This window comes from Plecotus auritus, assembly GCF_963455305.1.
Source record: "Plecotus auritus genome assembly, chromosome: 1".
NCBI classification, from domain to species: Eukaryota; Metazoa; Chordata; class Mammalia; order Chiroptera; family Vespertilionidae; genus Plecotus; species Plecotus auritus.
The window spans coordinates 3,401,249-3,424,611 of NC_137770.1; the positions used below are offsets into that span (position 1 = coordinate 3,401,249).

The window sequence follows — 23,363 nt, forward strand, 5'->3', positions numbered from 1 at the left end:
TCCCCCTCCTTGAGGGGCAAAGGCTTGTGCACAGAACATCCTCAGAACAGCTCCGTGAGGCCGGCAAGGGGGGCGCCGCCATCGCTGGGCCAACGGGCGATGGGCGTGCAGGTGCGCGCGGCCCAGGTCTCGGCGGATCGTGGTGGCCGAGGCGTCTGCACCACCTCCCAGGCCCAGGGATGGCGTGGCAGGCGGGCAGCTCTGCAGGTCCCGGGGCACAGGGTAGAGGTGCCAGGTGCCCGCCCCCCTGTGAAGTGGACAGAGAGGCACAGGGGGACGATGCCCCAGGGACGGGGCCACCCACGGCCAGGATGGACGGGACAGCCCCGCCTGGCCACCTCCTCCAAAACCAGCTCTGAGGCAGAAGGCAAGTCAAGGGCGTGTCACCCACACCGGCCTCCTTCCCGCTGAGCGGTGACCAGGCCTGGCTCGAGTGGCGGGAAGGAGCGGGAGGCTCGAGGCCTCCAGGCTGGCTTGCCGGGGTGTAGCCCAGGCAGGTGCTGCCCGAGGGGCTGTCGCTCCGTGGCCTGCACCCTCACCCGGGTTCTTCCAGGGGGAGGCCCGGTCCTGGCCCCGTCGGAAGGTGTATTTCAGCAAGGAGGTGCTCTCTGGGCGGGGCCTCTGCCCAGCATTCTGCCCACAGGCTCCCTGAGGCCTGGGCTGCACCCACGGCCATGCCCGTCCTATCTGCCAAGCGGCCCCACAGCCCTTGGCGTGAACACTCAGATCCTGCACAGCCTCCTGGGGAGCGGGCAAGGGAGGCCACAGGTAAGAACGATGGGCCGTCTTCCACCCGGAGGAGGGGGCCCGTTGGTGAGGCCCGTCCAGGAGGGACGGGCTGGCCCGCAGTGGGCCCTGCATTTGGCACTTTCTGAGCACAGCTGTGTGGCTCTCAGCCTTAGGAAACGGGGCCCACAGCCCCCTGTGAAGACCTGGGATGTGGGATTTTGGGGGTGCAGCAGGCCTGGGGAGGATGCTGGCTGCGTGGGAAGGTGGAGGGTGGGGCTGCCGACTAGGATAGGACCCAAGACCAAATTCTGAGGACCTTGGCCTAGAGGCTACTACCCGGCCCCTGCGGGGGGCCCCCGGCTGTCCCCACAGCTCCAACCCTGCCCAGCCACCTTGCCTGAACTTCCCCCGGCCACCCCAATGCTGCTGTACCCCCAGCCTGCCCCCCAGCCAGCAGGTGGGGCTGGGGGTGGGGCGAGGAGGCGGCCACTGTGCTTGCCAAGTCTGGGGCAGGGACAACTCACAGAGGCATAGGGTTCTCAAGAGCCACCCGAGGGAGCGGGCCATGGAGGCGGGTGTGGCTGGGCCGGGGCGGGGGCTGCCTGGGACCGGGACCGGGACTGGAGAGCGATGGACTTGCTTGGCAGCCACATTGTAACATGTATTTAAAAGCATTAAAAATAGCTGCTGCTGTAAACCCTCCGCTGCCCTGTGGGGATGGCGTTTACGGGGAACCTCGAGTGGGTGGCGCGGGCCACTTGGCTGGTTGGCAGCTGGGCCCAGGTGCTGCTCAGGATGCCCCCAATGGGGGGCCAGCCCTTGGCCTCTGGCCGCCCAGCTGAGTCTGTGGGGCCGGGAAGCAGAGTCCTGGGCGCAGGCCGAGCCGGCTCCACGGGGAAGCAGAGTCCTGGCCGCCAGGAAGGGCAGGTGGAGAAGGCGAGAACCCTTCTCACCGGGAGTGTTAGGGGTCCTGAGGCCGAAACACACCTTCCTGGATTCTCCAGCTCCGCGGTGCCCGCCCGCCCGCCGGGGCGTCTGGTTAATAAGCGGAGCGGCGGGGGCTCCCTGCGGGCCGCTCGTTAGTTTCCAGGCTGTAGCACAGTCGCACTTAAGACGGTTTCTGTTGTGTTTCCGGGGTCGGTCTGTCTGTCGTAAACGGAAATGTGAACAGGAAAGCAGCGGGCCTCCCGGGCTGGGCCGCGCAGGGCGAGGCCGGGCTACAAGGGGGACTTGGAGTGTCCGAAGATGCAGATGGGGAAGTGCTTGACGTGGGAGGACCACTGGGCCGCCAGCTGGAAGAACTTCACGTCGTTCCACTCCACGCCGTCGATGAGGACTGCAGGGACAAGACCGCCTGACCAGCCTGCCACGGGCCAGCAGCGCGCCCACCCCTCCGGCCGGGGCCCAGGACAAGCTGTGGGCTGACCCGCCAGCGACCCCCAGGCTCTCGGCGGACGAGGACCTGCTGGCCAGGCCTTTCTGCCGCCTGCCCTCTGAGCCACCCGTGGCCACCTCTCGCTGGCGCGGGGGCTGCTGGTCCTCACACCTGCTGCCCCAGCAGGGTCTGCAGACGGGGGTGGGGTGGGGGGGAGAAACACCCTCCGATGGAACCAGTCAGGGCAGGAAGGCAGAGTTCTCAACCCCCAGGGTCGCCAGCACGAGCTGAGCCCGCGAACAGAGCACCCCCCCTCCCCCCGCCGCGCCCCTTCTATCTCAGGCAGAGCATCCAGAGGCTCAGACACGCCTCTTCCGGAGGAGCAGAGGGGCCGAGAACTCACTGCTCAGAACGGAAAGGCCGTTACACACTCAGTGCCTCAGAGAAGCGTGACCGCAGCCCGGCTCGAGCAGCCGGCGTTTCACAGCACAACGGAGGCACGTCTGAGCTGCACTCAGCTGCCCGCGGCGTGCGGCTACCTCCTGCTGCAGACGGAACCGGGCCGGGGCCGGGGGGACGGAGGCCGCGCTCACCCCGCAGCATGTTCTGCTGGTGCTTGGCCGTGCAGATGAGCCGGCTGATGCCCTCGATGCACTGGCTTTTGGACTCCACGTCCTTGTCCTTGGTTTTCTTGGGCAGGAACATCACTAGGAGGGAAAGGGACCGTGCTGGCCCGCTGCCGCCTCGGGGCCCGGGGGAGCCTGGGACCCGGCGGCACGTGGAAGGGCCCGTGGGTGCCCTGCTCCTACGACAGCCCCCCACTCACCCTTCTTGTTCTTCTCCTTGGTGACCACGGTCATGGACATGGTGGGCGTGGCTGCGGCCTCGCCACTGCTGGGCAGCCTGCTGACCTGGAGAGACCGGAAGGTGCACTTGAGCGTGCTTTTGGCAGAAGGCAGGTCTTTCTTCTCCGCATCTCTCTTCCTGTCTGCGGGCTGGGCTGCCGTCCAGTAATCCACCTGCAGCCCCATCAGCTCAGCGCCGACGCCCTGGCTGGGGAAGCAGAGGGAGGCTCACCGTCCGGCTGCGGTGGGACGGTGCACCCGTGGCGGACGCGGCGGGAAGTGCCGGCGGCTCCTGGGGCCCGGCCTCGTCACAGCGGTGGCCCGTGAAGCCGGGGCAGCCGTGACCTCGGGGCCCGCACCAGGTTTGCCGGTGTGAGTTCCGCTCACAGGAGACCCGACAGGGGCTGCCGACCCCTACGTGACACCCTCTCCTGTGTCGCGGTCCCCAGAACCCCGTCTGTGGACGGGGAACCCTGTTTTTTTACTCTGCGTGGTTCTGTCCCCCATGAAGCTGTCTGTCTCCTGAGCGAGCCCGGGACCTGCGCCCACCCCCACACCAGGCATCCTCGTCCACGCCAGCCCACGCCCCCACGGTGATGCCGCGCCCCTCCCGCCGGACCCTCAGTTCCTGCACCAGGGCAGCCAGTGGCCGCACTCCGCCGGCGCTCTCCGACCCGAGCCGCGCGGTGTCGGGAGTGAGGGGAGCGGACAGGAGCCAGGCGGACAGCACGTCCAGGGATGGGGTGGGGTGGCCCCTTTACCTGGGGGAGGACAGGCCCCCACTCACTGACGGGGAGGAGGGGGGAGTGGGCGAGGCCTCCTTGGCAGCGGGAGACGTGGACGGCGGGGTAGACGAAAGCACGCTGGAGCCCGTGGGGGCCGCGTCATCCGAGTCTCCTTTGGGGAGGAGTTAGGGGGACAGCGCTGAGCCCCGAGCAGCCTGGTGGGCGGTGCCAGGACGCGGCAGGGAGGCTGGGCGGCCCCGGGGGCTGGGTGTGCACGGAGGCAGGGGACGGTGCCGGTGCCGGGAGCTGCCAGGCCTCCCTGGCATGTCGGGTGGAGGGGCCACCCAAGGTGCGCACAGGCAGTGCAGGGACCACGAGAGGGGCCTCCCCCCGACGTGGCTGTGCCCTCAGGCCCAGAGGCTGGTGTGGGGGGTACCTGACGTGGTCGAGGAGGGTTCCACGATTCCCACCTTCACCACCTGGAAAGCAACAGGCACACTGGCAGCAGTGTGGGGCCCGGGGCCCGGCTCCCATGCCCCACGGGAGCCACAGCGGTAGAGCGGGGTCCCAGCTCCTCCTGTCCGTGGGCAGTGACACGGTGTGGCCAGGGGCCCTCCCTCACGGAGGCGCTGGGGAGGCCGCGGCAGCACGCAGCTGGCACCCTGCACTCCCGGGGGGGCCACGAGCTGCGGCCAGAGCTCAGGACACAACGGCCTCTGTGGGAGCCTCTCGGCCCCGCACGCGCCTGCCCTCAGCCCACCAGGAGCCTGTGAGTGGCCAGGCCACGCAGTGAGCTCAGGACGGTGCGAGGGAGCCCCACCCGCTCAGGCACAGAGCCCAGGGCTGCCCCGGGCACCCGGCTCAGGAGGCGCCGCTTCAAAACCCCATGGGGGCCAACGGGGCGCCAACACGGGAGCGGACCGTGCGGGGGCTGCTTAAGGCGACCGCGGTGACGGGCTGTGTCCGGTCCCACGTGCCCCGTCAGGCCGAGGGGCTCGTGGCTGCGCTGACAGCGGGCAAGCCCGTTCCCGCAGGCCCCCCACGTGCCCTGGACTGGTGCCCCGAGGGAGGCCCGTCCTGCCTCCGGCCCTCAGGGCGATGCTTCCGGGAGACCTCAGGGCAGCAGAGGGAGGGCAGCCGGCTGGCCTGGAGCCGCCCTTCATCCCAGCGCGGAGGGGGGGACCTCCGGGCTCACAGGCCACAGGCCGAGCCCGACGCGCCTGCACCAGGACGGTGTGAGCCTGCGGTCACCTCTCCGCCCACTGGACGTAAGGTCATGAGCTTTAAGACAGGAGTGATTTGAAGGCTCAGACTGGCGGAGGAGGTTCTGGAAAAACCCACTTACTGCAAAACCAGACGGACACAATCTGACCGCTGGCAGTTTAGTGCCCCCAGCAACAGAGCCAGCAGAACGGAAGAACCCTTGGGCAAGGCCGCCACCCACAGCACTACTCACCCCCACGAAGGGAATGAACTTCTGCGAGGACTCCTCGTCGGGGCTGCGAGGAGGAAAAGCCACTGTTCAGGGGCTTGTGCCCTTGACTGGAATCAACCCCGGGCCCTTCAGTCGGCAGACCGACGCTCTAGCCACTGAGCCACCCGGCCAGGGCCAGCCCCAAGGGACATCTGGGCCTCCGGGGCAGCTGGGGCAGAGGTTTCCTCCCGGACGAGGGGGAAAGCTGTGCCAACCAGAGGGGCGGCGGGCGGGGCTGTGCCCAGGCCTGGCCTGGCGAGGGGGCCCACGCCACGTTCCGACACAAGGACGCCCAAGAGCAGCCCGCAGCGGGACCGAGCTCCCGGCCGAGCGGCAGCGTGAGCCGCCGGCCCATGGGCAGCGGCGGCTCCGTGTGGGCCGGGCTCTGCACAAGTTCCTGGAGCTGAGATCCCACCCCCTGCTGTCCCCCAGGCCCGGGAGGCCCGCGGGGAGCCTCTGGCAGAAGCTGCCGGGTCACCCGCCGGGGCTGGGCCAAGGGCCCTTGGGAGTCAGGCGTGAGGCCCAGAAGTGGCTGGAGGAGGGTCTCCGCCCTGGCCTTTGGAAGGTCACAGGAAGGTCGGCCAGGCCGTGTCTCCCGGGGCCTCAGGAATGGCGGTGCCTCCCTCCTCCTCCTACGGGTGGCGTCCCTCTGGCTGAGGTCCAGCTCTAGCCACTGTCCCAGCTGATCCTTCGGTCGCCTTCCCCCAAACCCGGGAGGCTGAGGGTTGGGGTTTCACCGGGTACAGGGCCGACCGCCGCGCTGAGGACCAGAGCCTCCGCTCCAGCCGCCAGGGTCACCCCACACGACACCCAGAACACGCAGGATTAAGGCGGCGACAGGCGGTCGGTCCCGTCGAAAAGGACCAACCCTGCCCGTCGCTGCTCTGAAGGGTCCCCGGGGCAGAGAAAAGGCCCCGCTGCTCCTTAGACAGCAAGGCCCAAGCCTGGGCCAGGCGGCTTCTGCACGGCGGGCGGGCGGGCGGGCGGGCGGCCTCGGGCTCCGGCCAGTGCCCAGCGGGCTCCGGCCACAGGCCACCCGCCTCGGCAAGCCACTCCCCAACCCTCCCCTCGAGCGGCACCCGGAGGCAGATGGCTGGACCCACAACACGGATGCTGCTGACCGACTCTCACAGCCAAGCCACCCACACCAGGCCATGCAGACATCAGCCCCCGACACGGCTGGCGGGACAGGGGTGACACGGGCTGCCACGGAGACCCCTCAATCTGTCCCGGGCGGCCACAGCTCTGGCTCAGCGAGGCCGTAGGTCAGGATGGGCATCGCGCCCACACCTGCGCTGCTGGGTGCACACAGCAGGCATCGCCTCAGGGCCTTCCCGGCAGATGCTCTCGGGGCCGGAGACGGCCAGGAGGGCTGTGCCCACCGCCCCCCGTCTCCTGGGTAGACAGGAAGGTGTGCTCCGTCCCAGCAGAGGCTGACCTGCTGACCCCCAAGCCCTGCACGCAGGTGGCCGGCAGGCGGGGCCTTCCTGGGCTCCATCCAGGGCTTTCGCAGCCCCCCCCCCCCCCCGGGCACCAGTGTCACCCCTGTAACACAGAGGCAGGGTGGCAGGCACGGAAGGAGGGCCAGGGTCCCCCAAAACCCTGGTTTGCTGCTCAGACCAGCCGACTCGGGGGGACGAGAAGCTGGGCCCAGGCTGCGGGCATGCTGTAGGGTCCTCGCGCCACGGCGAGCAGGAAGCAGCCGCCACAGCCTTGGAACGGGAGGGGGGTCGGCGGGCACCACGCTGGTCTTTCTCGAGCCCCTGAGGCGTGTTTAGCAGGTTGGTCCTGGGGGCTAAGATCCTCCTCCTGGGGGCACCAGGACACGATGACCCTGTGGCCCTGCGCGGGGCTCTCCCAGGAGGGCGCCTACCCGGCGGGGGAAGGCGCCAAGGGAGCGGCAGGAGGAGGAGGCGAGCTGGGCAGGGCCCTTCGGACGCACCCACTCGCGGACATGCTAAACATCCCTAAAGACCAGCCTGGGCAGAGCGGGCAGACCCGGAGACAGTGGTACCTGAGCGTAAAGTCAAAATGAAAGTTCTTTTTCCTTTTCAGAAAGCCGCCAGGAGAGAAGACACGGACACGTTACTACGCGCACGGAGCCGGGGCCCGCCAGCAGGTTCCCGCAGGCACTGCATGCCGCCCGCCCGCCCTCCACAGCGCAGAGCGGCGTTACCGTGATGGGCTGCACAGCTGGCAGCTAGCTCACCTCCCCACGAGCCCCGGACCCGGCTGCCCGAGGACCCGTGCCCAGCAGGGCCCGCTCAGTCCCCTCACCCCCAGGCTCTGGCCCGTGCACTCGGCTCCCCACACCCAGCACCCAGGCCCGGCTCCCGCTGCGGACCGCCTGCTCTGGGAGGGAGAGCACTGAGCACTGCTCTCCCGGCCGGGGCGCCGGCTGCTGGCCGGGCCGTGACGGCTGATCTTCCAGCTTTTCACATGGAATTACGGCTCACGGCACACACACTCGGCCAGCCTGCCTAGCTTCCCGGGCCAGCGAGGGTCCTGCTGTGGAGGCCAGGACGGCCTTACCCGGCCCAGCCCAGTCCCCAGCCCCAGCCCCGGCCCAGCCCGTGGACCAGTGGGTTTGTTCCCGAGGAGCCGGGATGCAGGGGTCTGCAGTGTGGGGGCGTGCCCTCGCGCCTGCCCTCACCCCCCAGGGGGCCCTCCAGGCACCTCTTCTGCTTGTACGTGAGCATGGCCTCCGCGATGGGCAGCTGGTGGGCGCAGTTGGCCCCCGCGATGTACTGCGTGATCCTCGACACGATGTCCAGTGTGTCCTGCACTGCACGAGGCCACACGGGGTCGTGAGGGGCGGTGAGGCATGTGCAGGGCCCCCTTAATGTCTGTTCCCCGAGGCCCCAGCCCCCTGCACCCAGCCCCCAGCCCCCTGCACCCTGCCCCCTGCACCCAGCACCCTGCCCCCTGCACCCAGCCCCCTGCACCCTGCACCCTCACGGGTCCTTGCTGCCCTTGCCACATGCTGAAGAGCCGGCCCCCAGGGTCCCAGCCCAGCCTCTCCCAGCCCAGCCCCTCCCAGCCCCGCGCCCGGTCACCAAGCTCGGGGCTCGCAGGGGGCAGAGCAAGTGTCCTGGCTGGGCCCCGTCTGCTCATACCCTCCTGCCCCGGCACCCAGGGGTGGTGGGCTGAGGAAGGTGGGTGCAGTGGGCTCATCTCGGGGACGCCAGCACGCCCCCCGCCTCACCGGCGCTCTGGGCCTCCAGCCTGTTGAACAGGCCGCGCCAGGCCAGGTCCTGGAAGAAGTTGCTGTAGCGCGAGTCCACGGAGCCCAGGTACCTGGCCACGGGGTGGGAGCCTGCGGGGAAGCATCGGCGTCTGGCCCGGCCCACAGCGCTGTGCACCGCGAGGCAGGGCTGCTCCTGGGCGCCCGAGGGGCCTCCCCACGACTCGTCACTTCCCGGGACTGACAGGGCCAGGGGTTCACAGGTGAGCGGGGCGGCGGGGGCCGGGCCGGCTGCTTTAGGGGACGGACACCGCGCCCCGCGCTGACAAGAGCCCAAGCCCGGCGCCCGGCCTCCGGGAGGCGCCCTCACCCAGCGGGATGACCAGGAAGCGCATGTAGCCCAGCCAGTCGGGCGTCTTGTGGGACAGCTGCTCCACGAAGAGCCGCAGCACGGCGCTGAGGTAGTGCTGCGCCCCCGCCACCGCGATCTTCACGGGCGTAGGGGGCTGCGAGTTGCAGTTGCAGCTGGCGGCCGGCAGGACAGAGGGACAGACACTCAGCCCGAGCCCAGGCCCCCCGAGGCCCCTTCTCGGCCCGGCACCCCCACCCAGATTCGCCCGCAGCCCCGGGACCCCAGGCCAGGCCGGTGCAGGGACCCCGAGGCGGCGATGGGGGGGGGGGACTCACTATCTCTGTATCCGCGAGACGATGGTGCTGAAGGCGGCCTGCACGTCGGCCGCGGAGCAGGTGCACACCACGGGCAGCGTGTGCCGCTGCAGGACGTCCGACAGGAACTGGGGACAGGGCGACGGTGGGCCTCGGGCCGCCCCCACCCCACCCCCACCCCACCCCACCCCACCCCCACCCCCAGGGCGGCCACCGGCCCACCTGCCCCTGCCAGTCGGAGGTGTTGACGAGGATGATGTTCTCGGGCAGCTGGTCGTCGGAGACGAGGATGTGGTTGAGCTGGTCGTACACCGTCTTCCTGGGGATCTGGAGACACAGCCCGTCCACAGCGGGTGGGAGCGGTGGCCCCCACAGCGACCCCCTCCCCCCTCCCCCCGCCCGCCGCCGGCGGCACCTATAAGTGGGCAGCACCCAACTCTGGGCAGAGGCCGCCGGGCAAAAGGCACACAGGCCCTCAGAGCCTCGGGGGCCGGGCACAGGGGCAGGCGGGCACGGGGGCAGGCGGGCACGGGGGCAGGCGGGCACGGGGGCAGGCGGGCATGGGGACAGGTGGGCACAGGTGGCAGAGGGGACAATGGGGCCGCTGAGCCAGGCTGAGCTGCCCTGAGGCCGCGGGCACCACCCACCTGCAGGTGGCTCCGCGTGTCCGGGCAGCGCTCGCTGTCCAGGCTGTTGGCCCGCTCGCTCTGTGGCCGCGCGGGCTGCCGCTCCTTCAGGGACGTGCTCCGGCCCCGGCGGCCGGCCTGCTTGGCCTCAGACCTGTGACGGCAGGCTGGGTTGGGGCAGGCGCTCACCGACCTGGCGCAGCTGGAGCTGGGGGGTGTCGGGGCCAGCGTGCGCCTCCCGAGGGGTCTCATCGCAGCTGGTGGCTGTGGAGTGTCCACCCCCGGGCAGGGCCCCTCCCACACGGCACCCCAGCCACGGCCTCCCGCGGTCGGTCACCTGGTGGAGGGGATGACGAGGGACTCGGTCTTGGTGATGCGCCCGCTGGGCGGCAGCCTCTCGGTGAACACGTCCAGGGCGGAGGTCTCGGGCTCCGGGCTGTCCGGGGGCGGGGCCGGCTGCTCCCCGGGGGTGGGCGTGCTCTGCGGGGAGGAAGGACGCTGCTGGGAGGCGCGCACGCAGGGGTCCCCGGCGTGTGGGGCGTGTTCAGGCCTCCTGCAGGCTGGAAGCTCCTGCCTGGGGCACGGCCACACGACTCCTGGGCGCCGAGCGAGCCGAGCCGAGCCGAGCCGAGCGACCTCCCATCAGGGATGGGCTCCTGGTCCTGGCACCACAGGGAGGCCAGCACCACACCTGCCCACCTGCCCTGAGCCCGGGACCCCCCTGAGAGCACCGAGGGCAGCAGGCGCCACCCCAGGGCACGCCCTGTCCAGAGTTAGCCCGCACGGCGGCCTGGGCAGCGGGCTGTGGTCTGTACTCCAGCCACGGGCGACCTGTGTCTGCTTACGTGGGCCACTGGCTCTGAGATGCTGTCGCTGAGCTGCTTGCCCCCCGGGGCCCACGTCTTCTCGGGCACGTCGGCCTGTGGGCGAGACGGGAATCGGGTGGGGCTGGGCTCCGCGGCCCCCGGGAGACGGGCTGGGCTGCGTGGGCTCAGGGCAGTCACCGGGCCGGGCGGGGAGTCGGGCCACACGAGGCTTCGGTGTGTCAGTGACCCAGCGGCAACAACGGGGTCGGAGCGGCCCCCCGCCGCCGGCCCGTGGGGAGCGCGGCCGCCGCCCGGCACTTACCGGACTGGGAGGCTCCTTCTGGCTGCGGGCGCTGTGGACGCTCCCGACCTCCGTCTGCGAGCTGGAGTGCGACAGGCCTTCGAAGTAGGGCCTAGTGCGGGGCGGGGTTACTGTCTAGGACCCTCCGCACCTGAGGGCACAGCCAGCGCCCCTGCAGGGACCCCCCGGCAGAGCAGCTCCCCAGAAGGCCGCGTCCAGAACCCCCGCTGAGACGGACCATGTCCCTGAAAGCCCGCGCACAGGCCGATGCGGCACACCACCACCCCGCCGGCTCGCAGGGACAGGACAGCAGAGGGCCGTCAGGAGGCCTGGCAGATGCGGCCGTGCAGGCCACAGGCCGGTCCCGGCAGGCAGGGGCGTGCGGGGAAGGGGGGGGGCCTTACAGGTTCTCGGCTCAGGGGGGAGCAGCTCAAACTAGAACGATGGGCGGGACTTTTAGCGTCTGGTGACAGAGCCACGTGGGGACGTGGACAAGCGAGGGCGGGACTGCTCGCTGCGTGGCAGGCAGGGAGGGGCCTGGGACGGCCACACTCACCCAGGAGTGTGCCCTATTCCCCCGGCTCTCCCCTGATGGGCGCCTTGCCTGGCTGCCAGCACCCTGGGAGCACCCAACAGCCAGCCTCACCGCCCCCGCTGCCTCCTGCAGGCAACACCCCCGGGATCCAGCTTTCCGAGCGTGACCCAACCCGCTGTTCCCCGGGAGCCTGTGGGCCCCACGCGCCCCGTCCCCCCGCACTGGCCCGAGTGCCCCCCACCCCCATGCCCCCGCGCACCGGAGCTTGGGCTTGGGGGTGCTGAGGACGCTGTCGTCGTCCTCCAAGTCGGGGCCGCTGTCGCTGGGGTTCTCCATGTCCAAGGTGTCGTACAGCAGGTCCAGGTCCTCCTCCGCCTCGGGGACGCGCTCCGTGGGGTCCTGCTCCGAGTCCAGGACCTGCAGCGAGGGCAGGGCGTGAGGTGGCACGGGCTTGGGGAGGGAGGTCGCAGGGCAAAAGGGCAGAGGGCACAGAGCCACAGGCGCCCCTCCCTCCAGCCGCTCCACCGCCCGGTCACCCCAGGCACCCCGCGGATGGAGGCTCCTTCGCAGCGCGGGTGCCTGACCCGGGGGCAGGCTGGCAGAGGCTCGTGCTGCTGCGTGGCCACGACCACACTGGGGGGCAGGCGGCTCCCACGGGGCCCGCCTCTCCTGGGCCCTGCGTCAGGCCTGGCGGCCGAGTCCTGCAGCACAGCCCGGGCCGCCCTCAGGGGCGTCTGCCGCCGGCGGACCCTTTCGCGGCCAGCCGCGTGCCGTGGCGTGGAGAACCCGCCGAGCCCATCACGGCGACGGCCTGGGGCGATCCAGCATGTGCGGGGCGTGGGCCGGTCTTCGTGTGCACGTCACCCTCACAGGCAAACCCAAGCCACGCGGTCCACCTCCTGTCTACCTCCTGCGGCACCCCCACGTCTCGTCCCTGCTCCACGAGCTGGGCCACCCGGCGTCTCCGAGGCCGGGTCTGCGTTCTGGTGCAGGACGCCATGCACCTCTTCCCGCGCCGGGCCCCGTGCGCCGTTCCTGAAGGAAGTGCGGGCCAGCCCTTGGCCACCCCGTTCCTCGGGCCGGTGGCCTCGCTGCAGCGTCCTTCCGAGCCGTGGGCTGGACGCACGCCACGGACGTGTGACTTGCAAAACGTTCTCTCCCGCGGGCTGCTCCACGTCTTTGTTTTTGAAAAACGTGAGGGAGAAGCATCGACCTGTCGTCCCCCTTGTGCTGCCCGCTATTCACGGGTGACGCCCGTATGTGCCCCGCGTGGGGTCACACCCACCACCTCGGCGCCTCTGGACGACGCGGACGCTGAGCCGCGGGCCGGTGCTGTCCCCTGCCTGGCGGTGGTGCGTCCACGACCTGAGAAGCCACCACCTGACCGTGCCTTCAGCTAGGGTTCCGTCGTTTCAGCCCCTACTTCAGGCCTCCCATCCACCCGGCGTTGGCTTCGGTGCCGGTGGGGGCGGGGGCAGACGTGGGGGCACGTGGACGTCCAGCTGCCTGGTCCTTGAGCTGTGAGAGCTGTTCCCCGAATGGCCCTAGGGAATCACCACCCCGAACGGGACCTGTTCCCGGACTCCAACCTGGGCTCCCGACACCCCGCGGCCTCGCCCCGCCCAGCCCTGAGGATGGTCATGAGGTCAGAGGGCGCGAATCCGACTGCTTGTCCCCACGGCTGCGGTTTACGCCGGGCCCCCCGCATTTTCAGGGGCGTCTGAGGACAGCCGGCCGACTCCTGCGAAGAGGCCGCTGGGGTGTGACAGACAGGATGGCGGGCGGGGCGGCGGGGAGACTGCGCGGCCTGGGCCCTGTGGCGGCCACACCGCACCCGGGGCTCAGACACGTAAGCCCTGCCCCTAGGTCTGGTCCTTGAGTTCAAATTCAAGAAACGAAGCAGGGGGTTTCCTGGGGCCTCGTCTACAGCCTCGAGGGGTCCCCACCCCACCCGCCCCGCAGACAGAGCCGGGGTGTGACCAGCGGGGAGCCCGGGCAGGGAGGGGGCGGAGGGGCGCACGCACCTCCTCGGACACCTTGAACCGGCGCAGCAGCGCCACGACCTTCTGCTTGAAGTTCTGTTGCTGTGAGGACAGCGGAGAATCAGACGGGGCCGGACAGGGCGCGCCCCGGGGGGGCCTCGAACGTACCCTCCGAAGCCTAACAACGGGGGCTTTCACAAGCACTTAAACCGCGGCCGTGGGCAGACTCAGCACCCCCCCCCCACCCCCCAGGCACCTCCATGGCTCTCCCGGCGCCCACGGCGGGTGTGGCTGGCCCACGGCCGTCCTGAGGCCCCCGCGGCTCGGGCTGGCCGTGCGTGCGCAGTTCTGGCCGCTCTCAGCCCCCCCGGTGGGGGGCAGCCCACACAAGGAGGCCCACCCGGCTGCTCCCCACCCACAGCTGTGGGGCAGGGGCGCCCCGGCACTGGGACCAGTGGGACCTTCTGTGACACGCGGAGCCAGCAGGCTGACAGCCCTGCCAGGCCCCCCTGGGCAGCGGGGGGCAGCGGGGGGCCCCACCTGACACGCCTACCAGGGGAGCTGGCTAACCGGGCACCACGCACACCCCTCACGGCCACGCGTGGCGACGCCCACTCCACACCGTCTCTAGGAGACGTGTGTGCTGAGGCCCGGCATGGCCGCCTCACACCTGACCCTCTGAGGCTCCCCCCCGCGCACCCGGCTGCCCCCCGCCCCCCACGTCAGTAAAGCCGTATCCACCGACCCTGGTCATGGACGCCGCTCTTACTATCGCGCGCCGCTGCTTCTTGGGCTTCCCCACGTCGAAGTCGTCCTCGTCCAGGTCCTGCAGGGACAGGGCTGAGGCCAGGCGGCCGCGGGGCGGGGCCCCCCTCCCGGCTGACGGGGAGCCGCCTCTCGGGGGCCCCGGCGCCTGGCGACGCCCTCGGAGTGGGCGCCTAGCCCCCACCCGTGCCGCCCGCAGCTGTGGTGGCCCGCTGGGGTCCCGCCCGCGTGGCCGCTACCTGCCCGTGCGCCGCGTCGTCGCTGGCCTCCTGCTCGGAGGAGAAGCTCTCGTACTCCTCCTCGGAGTAATTGTCTGCGGAACGAGGGCACGGAAGGTCAGCGCCTCGGGATTCCGCCTGCGTCCTGGCCACGGGGCGGGGGGCGGGGGGTGGGGGGGGGCACGGCAGCCCGGGCAGGAGCGGGCAGGCGGGGGGGGGGGCTGCGCTTCTCCACCACCATGAGCCCCCGCCACCCCTGGGAACCCCCGCGGCCCTTCCGGCCCAGCACGGGTTTCAGGCGGCATCTCAGGTTTGACTGGGCGCCCCCGCCTGTCCCCTCACCCCGCGGGGGACAATGACCCCAACGGGGCGGTGGTGACAGGCCCAGCCAGGACCTGTGCCCAGACCCCGGAAGGCACCTCGATCCACCCCGTGACTTCTGCTTCAGACGGTGCCACGCCTCCGAGGGCAGGGCTGGGACCCGCAGCCAGACCAGGGCAACCGCAAGCCCGGAGGATGGCGGGGAGAGGGGGCCGGAGGCGGGGAAGGGGCCACGGGCAGCGCACTCACCCGTGGACTTGGCCTTGGGGCCGGCCTGCATGGTGCTGTCCTCGTGGTCGATGGGCTGGCTGGACAGGGAGAAGATCCAGATCTCGGCCACCTTGGCGGAGGCCTCCTTGACGCTGCTGCACAGGCTCAGCACCTGGCCGCCCTCGGGCGGGCGCTGCATCACCTGCGGCGGCACCGTTCCAGCAGGAAGAGACGGGCGTGGGCGAGAGGAGGAGAGAGGACACGGGCTGGGGAGGGCCCGGAGGGAGGACACGGGCTGGGGAGGGCCCGGAGGGAGGACACGGGCTGGGGAGGGCCCGGAGGGAGGACAGGGAGCTGGGGAGGGGCAGGAGGGAGGACAGGGAGCTGGGGAGGGGCAGGAGGGAGGACAGGGAGCTGGGGAGGGCCCGGAGGGAGGACAGGGAGCTGGGGAGGGCCCGGAGGGAGGACACGGGCTGGGGAGGGCCCGGAGGGAGGACAGGGAGCTGGGGAGGGGCCCGGAGGGAGGACAGGGAGCTGGGGAGGGCCCGGAGGGAGGACACGGGCTGGGGAGGGCCCGGAGGGAGGACAGGGAGCTGGGGAGGGGCCGGAGGGAGGACAGGGAGCTGGGGAGGGGCAGGAGGGAGGACAGGGAGCTGGGGAGGGGCCGGAGGGAGGACAGGGAGCTGGGGAGGGGCCCGGAGGGAGGACAGGGAGCTGGGGAGGGGCAGGAGGGAGGACAGGGAGCTGGGGAGGGGCAGGAGGGAGGACAGGGAGCTGGGGAGGGGCCCAGAGGGAGGACAGGGAGCTGGGGAGGGGCAGGAGGGAGGACAGGGAGCTGGGGAGGGGCAGGAGGGAGGACAGGGAGCTGGGGAGGGGCAGGAGGGAGGACAGGGAGCTGGGGAGGGGCAGGAGGGAGGACAGGGAGCTGGGGAGGGGCCCAGAGGGAGGACAGGGAGCTGGGGAGGGGCAGGAGGGAGGACAGGGAGCTGGGGAGGGGCAGGAGGGAGGACAGGGAGCTGGGGAGGGGCCCAGAGGGAGGACAGGGAGCTGGGGAGGGGCAGGAGGGAGGACAGGGAGCTGGGGAGGGGCAGGAGGGAGGACAGGGAGCTGGGGAGGGCCCGGAGGGAGGACAGGGAGCTGGGGAGGGGCAGGAGGGAGGGCAGGGAGCTGGGGAGGGGCTGGAGGGAGGACAGGGAGCTGGGGAGGGGCAGGAGGGAGGACAGGGAGCTGGGGAGGGGCAGGAGGGAGGACAGGGAGCTGGGGAGGGGCCCAGAGGGAGGACAGGGAGCTGGGGAGGGGCAGGAGGGAGGACAGGGAGCTGGGGAGGGGCAGGAGGGAGGACAGGGAGCTGGGGAGGGCCCGGAGGGAGGACAGGGAGCTGGGGAGGGCCCGGAGGGAGGACAGGGAGCTGGGGAGGGGCCCGGAGGGAGGACAGGGAGCTGGGGAGGGGCAGGAGGGAGGACAGGGAGCTGGGGAGGGGCAGGAGGGAGGACAGGGAGCTGGGGAGGGGCCCAGAGGGAGGACAGGGAGCTGGGGAGGGGCAGGAGGGAGGACAGGGAGCTGGGGAGGGGCAGGAGGGAGGACAGGGAGCTGGGGAGGGCCCGGAGGGAGGACAGGGAGCTGGGGAGGGCCCGGAGGGAGGACAGGGAGCTGGGGAGGGGCAGGAGGGAGGACAGGGAGCTGGGGAGGGGCTGGAGGGAGGACAGGGAGCTGGGGAGGGGCAGGAGGGAGGACAGGGAGCTGGGGAGGGGCCCGGAGGGAGGACAGGGAGCTGGGGAGGGGCCCGGAGGGAGGACAGGGAGCTGGGGAGGGGCAGGAGGGAGGACAGGGAGCTGGGGAGGGGCAGGAGGAAGGACAGGGAGCCGGGGAGGGGCAGGAGGGAGGACAGGGAGCCGGGGAGGGGGCGGGTCCCTGGAGGGGGCGGGGCCCGGACGGAGCCTCACCTCGGCCATGTGGATGGCGCCGGCGGCCAGCGTCTTGTAGCCCAGGATGGTCCGGTTCTTGTAGCGCTTCCTCCGCTGGAGCATGATCTGCAGCTTGTTGCCTTCCCTCTTCAGGAAGTGGGGGTACTGTGGGGAGGGGCCAGCTGCGGTCCACAGGATCCCCCCCCCAGGGCTCAGGCCCGCCCCGGGCCATGGGGTCACCGCCGGTCACTGCCGGCCCCACAGCAACACGAGAAACAACTACCAGTGGGCGGATGCGCGGTCTGCTGAGGGCGCTGGGGGGCCACAGCCATCAGCACTTCCCCCCAATGCAGGCAGCCGGCGGCCCCGGTCCCCGTGGGCCACAGCGGGGTGGGGTTCAGGGCCCCAGAGTGCGTGTGTAAGAGGGAGATGCTCACAGGTCCCCTTAAAGCTCACAAACGGAAATCAATCTCCCAAGCTGGGGGATGGACCGGACGGGGGCGCGGGCGGGGCGGGGGAGGGTCAGGTGGTTGGAGCGTCTCATTGCAAAGAAGGGTCTCGGGTTCGATTCTGGTCAGGACACATCCCAGGTCAGGGCACGTGCGGGAGGCAACCCATCGGTGTTTTCCCCTCACACCAACATTTCTCGCCTTCTCTCTCCCTCTCCCTTCCTCTCTCTAAAAATCAATTTAAAAAGCACGTCCTTAGTAACGACCGAAAGACAACAACAGTGGGTGGCTGGGTGGATAGAGCGCGTCCAGATTCGATTCGGGCACAGGCCCAGGGTGTGGGCTCGACCCCCAGTGGGGGGCGTGCAGGAGGCAGCCGATCCGGGGTTCTCTCTCATCACGGTGTCTCTCTCTCCCCCTCGCCCTTCCTCTCCGAGATCCATACAAACTCATTTAATAAAAAGCAGAAGCACAGTGGGCGGGGACCTGCAGACGGTGGGGGGCTCACACTGTGCACCTTCTGTTTGTTGTTGTTAGTCCTCAGCCAGGATGTTTCCCACTGCTTTTTACTTTTATTTTTGTGAATACATTTTATTGATTTCAGAGAGGAAGGAAAAAGGAGAGAGAGAGAGAAACATCCACGATGAGAAAGAATCATGGATCGGCCGCGTCCTGTAAGTCCCCCACTGGGGGTCGAGCCCACACCCCAGGCATGTGCCCTTGACCGGAATCGAACCCAGGACCCTTTGGTCCCCAGGCTGATGCTCTACCCACTGAGCCGAACCGGCTAGGGCTCCGCTGTTGTTTAGAGCGAGTATAAAGGAGGGAGGGGAAGAGAGAGAGGAACATTGATGTAAGAGACACACAAACTGGTTGCCTCCTGCAGGGGCCCTGACCGGGGGCGGGGAGAGAACCCTCAACCCAGGTCCAAGCCCGTGGCCAGGAATCGCACCTGCAACCCTCTGGTGTGTGGGCTGGTGCTTTACCCACCGGGGCCACGGCCAGGGCTGTGCATGCCTTAAAAAGGGCGAATTGTACGTGTTGTGAATTATACTCCAGTAAACCCGCCCCTCCCCCAAAGATAACCAACACAGAACCCAGCTGTGCTGTGGGGGCATCAGAGCCAGGCCCAGGGTGGGGGGCGGCTTTGGGGTGTGGGGAGGGGGAGCTGGCAGGGCTCTCCGGGTTTCCCGAGACCACAGCCCTGTCTCACGCACGCACCGCCCCGTGAGAGGAGCCGCAGTGGATGCGAGATGGACCGGCAGGAAGGGGCTCAACGCCGCCGACAGCCCGCTGGAGCGGGAGGACCTGCGGCTGCCGAGCCCGAGCTGGGCCCACGGCCAGAGGCGCGCAGGCGGGAGCATGCCCTCTGGGCCAGGTCGGGGCGACAGACAGAGTCCAGGGGCGTCTGTTTCATCCTGGGGTGTCCCGGTGTAAACCGAGCCACGCGCACGGCCCAGCTTCACAGGGGTCTGAGCTCACACCACCAAGTGCCCAGGTGCCCCATCTTCTCCAAACAGGAGAACGACCCCGGCCTCACTGGTTCGCTCCCCCAGGAGGAGTCACCTGTGGAGAGAGGCCCACCTGCAGGGAGAAGGTCAGCGCCAGGTCCGTCTCCACTTGTCCACTGGGGGGCAGCACGATCTCGTGGGACCGCAGGACGCGCTTGGAGCCCTGGGAGGGAAGCCAGGGCCTCACTCAGCGCCTCACTGCAGGCACCTCTCTGCCGCACCAGCACCCGGCCACGGCCACGGCCACGCCCCTCCTCTCCCCACACCGGCCAGGAGCCCCGGCTGGGGAGCAGGTCCACGCTCCCAAGGGCCGGGCGGCAACACTGGTCTTCGGCCCCCGAGTCCCCTTGAATCTGCCTCAGGGCCGGGAAGTGGGGGATGGGGCGTCCACAGCTGCTCAGACCAAGGCAGCCCGGGCAGGGGCCCTCCTGAGCCCTGGGACTTACTCAAACTGCCCGGATGCTGAGGGCTGTGTGGGCATCAGGGCACCAGAGCGAGAAGGGAGAGCAGCTGGGCCAGGCCCGGGGTTGGGGCTGGGGGTGTGGGCACGGGGTGTGGGCCCGGGGGTGTCGGCTGCGCCCCAGGAGGATCCCAGCCCTGCCGGTGCATCAGGACTGCCTTCCAGGCAGCCGCCCAGCCGAGGCGCCCTGCTCCCCGCACACACTCGCCCCTGCTGCCTGCGGAGCCGCCCTCTCGGGCCCAGGACGGGAGGGAACACTCGCCTGCATCTTCACAGCGATCACCACCGAGATGAGCTCCTTCTCCAGCTCCTTGAAGACCACCAGCTTCTTCAAGGTCAGGCTGCACAACCTGCAAGGTCACAGGTGCGCTCAGCAGCGCCCGCGCCTCCAACCCGCCTGGGCAGTGCCCGCACCTCCCACCCGCCTCCCACCTGCCCCCCACCCGCCTTGAACCCAGAGAGGCCCCAGCCACAACTGGACCACCACCCTCCGCCCTTGGCCTCCAGCTCAGTCACCACGGCAGACGGGCCATCAAATATCTCGGGAGCCCTGGCCCAGGCCCACCCAGGCCGGGAGCCCCCTCGGAGTCCCCACAAGTGGTGAGCACCCCAGGCAGTCAGCCAGGCGCCCCTCTTCGAAGGGTCCCAGAGGTGCCTCGGTGAGGGTCTGTGGGCAGGCAGGAGACCCGGATGCCAGTGCCCCCAGCTGTGAGGGCACCAGCCTCCCACCCCAAGGCCCCGCCCTCCTGCCCCCCTGGCCGGGAGCCTGCCTGGACCCACCGACTTCACCTGCACCCTCTGTTCGGGGCAGCGCGAAGTCAGAAGGATGGGTGTCCGCCCTGAGGGAGGGCCTGGGGCACACGCCTGCACACCCACCTGCCTCACTGCAGGGTCTGCACGGAGACCAGTGGGTGCTGCCCCAGGAGGCCCACCTCCCAGGAAGCCCCGCACACGCTGGGTGCCCAGCGCACCCGCCGGGACGGGAGAGTGAGGGCGCTGCAGCCCACGTCCACTGCCAGGGCCAGGCTGCAGGCCCCTCGCGCGCGCCCACACGGACGTCGGCCTGACCGAGTCCCAACGTCTGCGTCCCGGTCAGGAACTCCAGACTCTCTGTGCCCCGCCCCCAGAGCTGTCTGTCACTCGGTCCCCACGGTAGGCATCTGAGCCCAGGAGCAGGACAGATGCCTGACATGCCAGGCCGCGGGCACAGCGCCTGCTGGCACCCAAGTGGCACAAGGCTCCTGTCGGGCTGAGAGGGGACAGGCCGCAGGAGCCGGACTAAAGGGGCTGGCGCTCACCGGGACAGGCCCCGCGGGGCCACACCCGCAGCGGGCGCGCTTAAAGCACTGGCACCAGCGGGGCACCTTCCCTGACCAGCTGGAGTGCACGATCCACACGGGCACGGCGGCCGGGAGCTCCCCGGGACCCTCGGCGACCCTCGGGCACAGTGACGGAGGCAGCGGGGCGGCGGCGAGCCAGGACAGCTCGGAGGGCAGCGCCAGGCAGCGCACGCCTGGGCCGCCGGACGAAGGCCTCAACCAGCCACGGAGACACGAGGGAAGGGCCCGTCAGACCCAAGGGGAAGGCAGGCCAGGAGGGGAAATCCAGCCAAAAGCTGGTTCTTTGGGAAGATAATGAAACCGACAAGCCTCCGCAGACGGGGCAGACAAACCGGCCGGTGCTGGCCACAGGGGAGTGGCTGTCCGCACCGCGCTCGGACACACGGGGTGAGCACAGCGGGCGACGCCTGGTGCACAGGCTCGGAGACCCTGGGCCACAGCCCCGATTCCCGGGGCACAGGGCACAGGCGTGGCCACGCTCACCGGGACAAAGACGCCGTCGGAACAGCCTCTAAGGCAGCCGTGGGCAAACTACGGCCTGCGGGCCGGATCCGGCTGTTCTATCCGGTTCTCTTGCTCTCCCCTCCGCTCCTTTACTTTGAATTTATATTCGTTCACACAAACACTCCATCCATGCTTTTGTTCCAGCCCTCCGGCCCAGTTTAAGAACCCATTGTGGCCCTTGAGTCAAAGAGTTTGCCCACCCCTGCTCTAAGGGGAGCTGTCAGTTAGAAGCCTTCCGCAGGAGAAAACGCGGCAAGCTGACCCAGAGACACTACGTCGGACCTTCCAGGAGACAGACAGACAGAGCCGGCGTCCCGGCTGAGGGAGCAGCTGCACACACCGCTCAGCACAGCACACACCGCCCAGGCACGGGCCCCCCACGGGCCCCCCACGAGCAGAGGCAGGGCGAGGCCGGGACCACGCGGGCGCCTCCAGGGACACAGGGCCGGCTGCACGTCAGAAATCATCCATCGTCCCCCGCCGCCAGGCCGGGTCAGGAAGACCTGAACCTCCTCGACTGAGCCAGAAACACCTCCGACAAAATGCCACATCCACGCGACGGAGGGAACCGGACCGCGCGCAGGCAGGGCCCGGGGGGAGGGAGGGCGAGCGGCCCGTCTTGCTGGCCGCCCCTGAGCCCCTGAGCATTCCCTGGAGCAGTGAGCGTGGCGAACCCCACAAGTGCGGCCCATGAGGACCAGCCACGGTGCCACGAGCCAGCAGCGAACAGCTGGAAGCCAGCTTTTTAAAAAAGTTTAAACAAATACCGTGGCACATTAGGGAAGCTCAACACGTATTTTCTATCTCAGAGAGGGAGGGAGAGAGAACCATCCATGATGACAGAGAATCGTCCGTCGGCTGCCTCCTGCACGCCCCACACGGGATCGAGCCCGCAACCCGGGCGTGTGCCCTGACTGGGAATCGAACCCTGACCTCCTGGTTCCTAGGTCGACGCTGAGCCACTGAGCCAATGCCAGCCGGGCTGGAAGTTAATTTTCAAAATTCCATTTACAGTGGTTTGGCTCAGTGGATAGAGTGTTGGCCTGCGGACTGAAGGGCCCCGGGTTCGATTCCGGTCAAGGGCATGTACCTTGGTTGCGGGCACATCCCCAGGAGGGGGCGTGCAGGAGGCAGCTGATCGATGTTTCTCTCTCATCGATGTTTCTAGCTCTCAATCCCTCTCCCTTCCTCTCTGTAAAAAATCAATAAAAAATATAAAAAAAGAAGGAAGAACCAGCGCAGGATCTGAGCCGAAAGCTCCGAGGAAGGAGGTGGGCCCGCAGCAAGCATTCTCCTAGGTTTTACAATTCCTGGGAAAGGCAAAGGAGCCGAAGGAGGGAAATGCTGAGAACAGGAGTGAGGCCAGGTGGGCCCTCCTGCTCCCGCTCCCCGCTCCCTGCTCCCCGCTCCCACCTCCACCTCCGCCGTGCTGTGAGCCAGGGCCAGGCCGGCGGCGCTGAGGAGGGCAGGTGTACAGGGCAATGCAAATGGAAAGTTGGATAAACTCGACTTCACCGGAATGGAGAGCTTTGCTCCGTGAAAACACGGCTGAGGGTGGGAGGGAATGCGCAAATCGCAGGTTGGACGGGGCTTTATCCGGAACACAGGAAGAACGGTCAGCACGCAACAAGGAAAGCCAACGACCGACCGACAGAGAACGGCGGCCGGACGGCGGGCGAGAAAGGGGAAGGGGCTGGGCTGCTGGTGGTGGTTCCAGAACAGCCGCCGGGTGTGAGCCAGGGGAGAGGAACCGGCGTAAAACAGGGCAGCCGCCGGCCCGCCTGGCTCGCTCGCTGGCTGACCGTGGACCCAGGGGCCAAGGGGTTGCCAGTTTGATTGCTGGTCAGGGCACATGCCCAGTGGCGGCTCAATCCCGGGGGGGGGGGGGCTGCAGGAGGCGGCTCACGGATGATGCTCCTCTCCCCTCAATGTTCCCTTTTTTTTTTTTTAAATATATTTTATTGATTTTTTACAGAGAGGAAGGGAGAGGGATAGAGAGCTAGAAACATCGATGAGAGAGAAACATCGATCAGCTGCCTCCTGCACACCTCCCACTGGGGATGTGCCCGCAACCAAGGTACATGCCCTTGACCGGAATCGAACCCGGGACCCTTCAGTCCACAGGCCCACGCTCTATCCACTGAGCCGCACCAGCCAGGGTTCTCATCACTGTCTCTCTCTCTCCCTCCCTCTCTCTAAAAATCAGCGAAAACACACTGAAAAGCTGTCGTGACTACGTGCACGCCGGGTGGGCCCTGAGCAAGGCATTCGGGTGTCTGGCCGCCACGCTGTGCACCTGACACGCACACACAGCGACACGGAACGTGAACTGGGGTTGGAGGATCACTGAGTTAAAGAAAGAAGATGCGGACACGTCACAGAAAAGACACGGGGACGGTCCACAGCCCACGAGCTGTGCTCTCCGTCATTACC

At 69.2% G+C, this 23,363-nt stretch overlaps 1 protein-coding gene across 7 annotated transcripts in view; it reads right to left on the reverse strand.

Moving 5' to 3' along the window:
* Positions 1–1,368: 1,368 nt before the first annotated feature.
* The window catches only part of PACS2 (phosphofurin acidic cluster sorting protein 2), a 37,681-nt gene continuing 15,686 nt past the window's right edge, over positions 1,369–23,363 (reverse strand). Inside the window, exons 2-25 of one of the 7 annotated variants that reach the window (XM_080648256.1) lie at positions 19,349–19,436; positions 18,700–18,789; positions 16,706–16,831; positions 14,802–14,964; positions 14,253–14,326; positions 13,994–14,074; positions 13,291–13,350; positions 11,526–11,683; positions 10,753–10,843; positions 10,470–10,544; positions 9,962–10,104; positions 9,646–9,778; positions 9,221–9,325; positions 9,020–9,126; positions 8,703–8,857; positions 8,354–8,464; positions 7,825–7,933; positions 7,163–7,195; positions 5,131–5,173; positions 4,111–4,153; positions 3,711–3,846; positions 2,931–3,157; positions 2,698–2,811; positions 1,369–2,065 (exon numbers count right to left, since the gene is read on the reverse strand). In XM_080648256.1, the coding sequence (XP_080504382.1) occupies positions 1,947–2,065; positions 2,698–2,811; positions 2,931–3,157; positions 3,711–3,846; positions 4,111–4,153; positions 5,131–5,173; positions 7,163–7,195; positions 7,825–7,933; positions 8,354–8,464; positions 8,703–8,857; positions 9,020–9,126; positions 9,221–9,325; positions 9,646–9,778; positions 9,962–10,104; positions 10,470–10,544; positions 10,753–10,843; positions 11,526–11,683; positions 13,291–13,350; positions 13,994–14,074; positions 14,253–14,326; positions 14,802–14,964; positions 16,706–16,831; positions 18,700–18,789; positions 19,349–19,436 (2,584 nt within the window). In that variant the 3' untranslated portion in view covers positions 1,369–1,946. The remainder of the gene's footprint in view (positions 2,066–2,697; positions 2,812–2,930; positions 3,158–3,710; positions 3,847–4,110; positions 4,154–5,130; positions 5,174–7,162; positions 7,196–7,824; positions 7,934–8,353; positions 8,465–8,702; positions 8,858–9,019; positions 9,127–9,220; positions 9,326–9,645; positions 9,779–9,961; positions 10,105–10,469; positions 10,545–10,752; positions 10,844–11,525; positions 11,684–13,290; positions 13,351–13,993; positions 14,075–14,252; positions 14,327–14,801; positions 14,965–16,705; positions 16,832–18,699; positions 18,790–19,348; positions 19,437–23,363) is intronic. The other 6 variants (XM_080648253.1, XR_013959434.1, XR_013959435.1 and 3 more) reach the window with 6 other exon arrangements.